Below are 4,464 nucleotides of genomic sequence, written 5' to 3' on the forward strand. Positions count from 1 at the left end.
CAAAGTTTTATAAGTTTTAGAGATTGTGTTGGCATGTTTTGCAAAAATGATCAATAATAAGGACTAAATAGAAATTTTTCGTATTGTGATTGATGAATGATTTGATGGGCCCAGGAGGGCTGTGTGATATGATTGAACCGTTGATGTATGGATTGTGAGTATAGAAGTGCTTTTTAGCCCTTTTGCAGTTGGGTAGGTCCTAGGTATAGGGAGACTCACGGATTTTCTACACGACTTAGGACGTAATTGGTCTTTTTCTTTATTTGTATTGAGTCGATTGTATTAAATAAATGTAATATGATTGTCGTGAGCCGACAGCCTTCTTCCTCCGCCACCGCCACGTAATTTGTCGTCAAGTCTGTGAGTAAAATATTAATTTTAATTATAATTTCGATATTATTATATGTTCAGCATGCCCATGCATCACTTATATGCATATATTTATGTAGTTAAACTCTAGGCACGATTTATGTTGCATTCATAACTGTTGATGTACCATGGATGTTGTTGTGGTAATTTGAAGCAGAGTGCTTGCGTTGTCGTGCGTGTGATCTGTTGTGTACTATGGAAATGACTGTGTAGTCACGGCTTGAGTAATTCGCTGGGACCCGTTCCTTCGAGGGGTAGTCACGGCTTGAGTAATTCGCTGGGACCCTCGATTTGGTTATTAAGTGGAAGTCCGAGCTTGAGTAATTCGCACCAAAGTTGGATTTAAGAGAGTCAGATAGGATCACCCCATATGTTATGATTGATACTACAGTGTGTGAGTGCTCCAAATTACCTTTTGATGTTATGTTGTGAAAATGTTGTGTATGTTGCATTTCATTCTACAGGTTTCATTAGTTTCAGATAGTTATAGAGATTATAGTTAAGATTGATTTTTTACTCTATGAGTCGAAAGCTCACTCTGCTCAAAAATTTTTACAGCCACAGGAGGATATTTTGTTCAGGTTAACTCGCTTTTTACCTCGCAGGTTGTTTATCAATATTGTGTAATTTTAATTACTCCTAGAATTTCCGCATGTGTTAGCAGTAATTATTTGAAATTGGTCTGTAATATTATATTCATGTTGGACCTGTAAACTTAATATTTTAAGTCTGTTTGATGGATTGGATGAGGGAGCTGAGCTCCCATTTATTATTATGTTGATGAGTATGTGGAGGGTGAGCTGAGCTCCCCAATGGATTGTTTATTGTGTTTACAGGTCGGGTGAGTCGAAAACTCCCCGTTGGAAAGTCCATTTTATGGCCGGACTCTGTCCGTTTGTTTTCTTGATATTGGGCCCAAATGGGCCTTAGAGTTGGGTTAATGAATAGTTAAGGCTTACTACGGACCTCGGGGGCTTTAGGCTGGCCCAGGTCCTAGTGCCGGTCTGGCCCATAGGTTGGGTCGTGACATTAGTGGTTACTATTCATTTGACCATTTCCATTCAAACGTTGACTTTTTGATTCATAATAGATTTGTTAAGCCTAAGTTCACCAATATATCACATTTTACATTTTATTTTTATTGGCATTAATTTTCAATACCATTTCAAAGTTTATTTTATGTTATTCAAAATTTTCAGATTTCATACCTTAAGTTTATTGTTCCATTGGTCTAAGTTACAGTAAGAATTTGGCAAACTTTCTTCATCAAAGTTGTTCCTTTATGTGTCTTCTTTAATTTCCTTTTTGAATGACTTCATTTGAAGTTTTCTAGCTCAAGTATGGCCATTTTACCATAACTAGCTGGATTGACCTGTACCCAGAATTTCTGGGCAATCCTAGTTCTGCCAGATTTGGTATCTTGACTTTGGTGGACAATTCCATTAAGTTCTAGTCAAAATTTGAAATTATGTTCTTAATGAAAGTTGTTCTAAATTGTCTAATCTTTCCATTGATATAAATTTCAGGTCAATTAAACCTTTCTACACTGAGTTATGACCAAATGAATGAACACTGTTCATTTGGTCATTTTGCCCAAGCAGAATTGGTGCTACCTAAATTTGGTCAATTTTAAGAGTATCCTAAGTTTATTTTCTGAGTAAGGTTTCTTCATCAAAGTTGTGTCATTATGTGTCTAATTTCACCTCCAATTGGCTTTGCACCAATTGAAGTTTTACAATTCCAGTTATTGTTGTCCAATCACACTGAACTTAAGTCCAGTGATTCTGGCACCTTAAGGGCAGTTTACCAAATCAAACTTCAATGCCCTAATTCACTTTAATTTATAGTTAAATCTTACTAAATGGTCACTAATTGATCATTAAAATGTTCATGCACTATTACATGAACAAAACCCTAAATTTTCATAAAACCCTAAATCCCAAATTCTCAAATCTTACATTATACTCACAATTAAAGTTTTCAATTCACTTATATATGTCAAGGGACAGCCCTACACCATTTTAAATTCATTAAAAGCTATCAAACTCAAGAAGATTTAAGGCTGCCGAAAATTGGATAGTGTCCCTACATACATATTTTTACACAATTTCTTCAATTTCTTAGTTCATTTCCTAGTTCTAATCAAGAATTAAAAGAGAGAAAGAAAGACTCTAGCACTAACCTCTTTGAGAGCTAACCCCAAGCTTGATAAACTTCTTGGTTTCCCTTCCCTTGTGCTGCCTCAAGCTAGTTCTAATTACAAGGGTCAACTTTAATGAAGATAAGAAGAAGTTTTATGGTGTGGTTGTAAGAGAGTTCTAGTGAGAAGAGAGAGTAAAAATGGAGGTGTGTGTGTAGAGAGAGAGCTTCGGCTGGATAGGGAAGAAGAAGGCAGAAAATAATTCTTTTATTTGACTTCTTTTTCCCATTTTAAATGCATTTAAATTTGTTGTTAAATAGTGATTGGTCCATGAGTTTTTATTGCATCATTCTCACATGAGCATGATGTCATAAATGGGGTATTTATTTCCATTTTCTTTTTCTTTCTTTTTCACTCACTTTTAATTAAATTTGTAGCAATATTTATTCATATTTTATGTCATATAATTTATTTACTTAACTGGACAAGTTGGCAAAAAATCATCTCTGAAGACGAAATGACCAAAATGCCTTTTGTTTGGCTTAAGAAGCCAAAACTATCTGTACCGATTGATAAAATTCCATAAGCATTTTCTTGGCATTCTAATGCTATAGAAACCTCAATGACTCTTCTCTAGAGTCCTAAAAATTATTTTATGAATTTTCTCCCAAGTTTAGGGCTTATAGCTGAAAAAATCGCAACTTCCCACTAGGTTACCCATCGCTAGGGACCCGGCTCATTTAACTTTGTTGTATTTCATTGTTTAATTTTTAAAAAATTTTTCCTTATCCTTATTTCAATTATTTATGACTCCTCACTCTAGTTTACATATAGTTCCAGTTATTCTAACTGTCCGGACAGACATTGGTCACCAGAACAGTCGAATGTACGGACTAACTAAAGTGAGGATGTTACAAATAGGTTAGATAATAATTAGTAGATTACACAATAAAGAGTAAATGAGAAGACTCGAATATCACTATTACTCTAATGAGGGAAGATTAATGCCTCTCACTCTTTACATTTTATCAGAGAAGGAAGACCAATGTCAATATCACTATTATTTTGATGAAGTAAATTAAAGAATTATTATGCCATATGTATGGATTCTTGTCTCAGAAAACTCCTTCATATATAGGAAATATCAGGGGCTGATATAATGAAAAATATTCTAATAAATCATATTAGAAAGATGAATCGACTGACTTCCATAATAACAGTAACAGACTTCCATAATAACAGTATTTAGGGAGTAATTTTGGTAATTAAATATGCAGAATACACATTTAATTAAACCCATTTCTCATTTTTTTTTTCTTTTAAACATGAAGGAAATTAAAATAGATTGCTAATTAAAGAAATCAAGCTGTAGGGGGTAATTGCTGATCAACCTCGCCATCTTTAGCTTGATGATCACCACCAAAAGCCATCACCTTATTGGCTCCAACCTCAACATCTCCACCCCAGCACCACCGGCTCCTCCGTTTCATCCACCCCAGATACCCTCTATGCTTGATGTTGTCCGGAGGAGGAGCCACTGCCCGACGGCTGCATATTCGACCCACAAAGCAAGAAAGAATAGCTAGAACTGCAAGAACAGAAATAACTCCAAAGAAAGGGCCAATAGACCCTGAAGAATGCCATGCACTACTACTAGCTGATACAGCCACTGGAACACTTGGTTGTTGAATCTCTCCGTCAGCCGGCGGTTGCTGGCCAGGCGACGATGTAATGGCGGCGGATGCCATGAAGAAGATAATTAACAAAGTTTTTTTAATACAATTAAAATGGTCTCTCTTGACCAAAAAATGAAAGAACATAAATAAGGTCATCGAATCAACTTTAGCTCAGTGCTACTTTCGAGTTCTAATCAAAGCGAATTGTATACATGAGAAAAAGCTAGCTAGTTTTCCATGGCTGTGCTCTAACCGACCATGCAAGTGCATGAGTGGAAG

The 4,464-nt window shown here is 35.7% G+C and overlaps 1 protein-coding gene across 1 annotated transcript; it reads right to left on the reverse strand.

Moving 5' to 3' along the window:
• Positions 1 to 3,870: 3,870 nt before the first annotated feature.
• On the reverse strand, positions 3,871 to 4,257 carry LOC110662129 (uncharacterized). The gene has a single exon (XM_021821011.2). The coding sequence runs from the start codon at positions 4,255 to 4,257 to the stop codon at positions 3,871 to 3,873; it is 387 nt and encodes a 128-aa protein (XP_021676703.2).
• Between the last annotated feature and the right edge of the window lie 207 nt (positions 4,258 to 4,464).

The sequence above is a fragment of the Hevea brasiliensis genome, chromosome 9 (genome assembly GCF_030052815.1).
Source record: "Hevea brasiliensis isolate MT/VB/25A 57/8 chromosome 9, ASM3005281v1, whole genome shotgun sequence".
Lineage (NCBI taxonomy): Eukaryota > Viridiplantae > Streptophyta > Magnoliopsida > Malpighiales > Euphorbiaceae > Hevea > Hevea brasiliensis.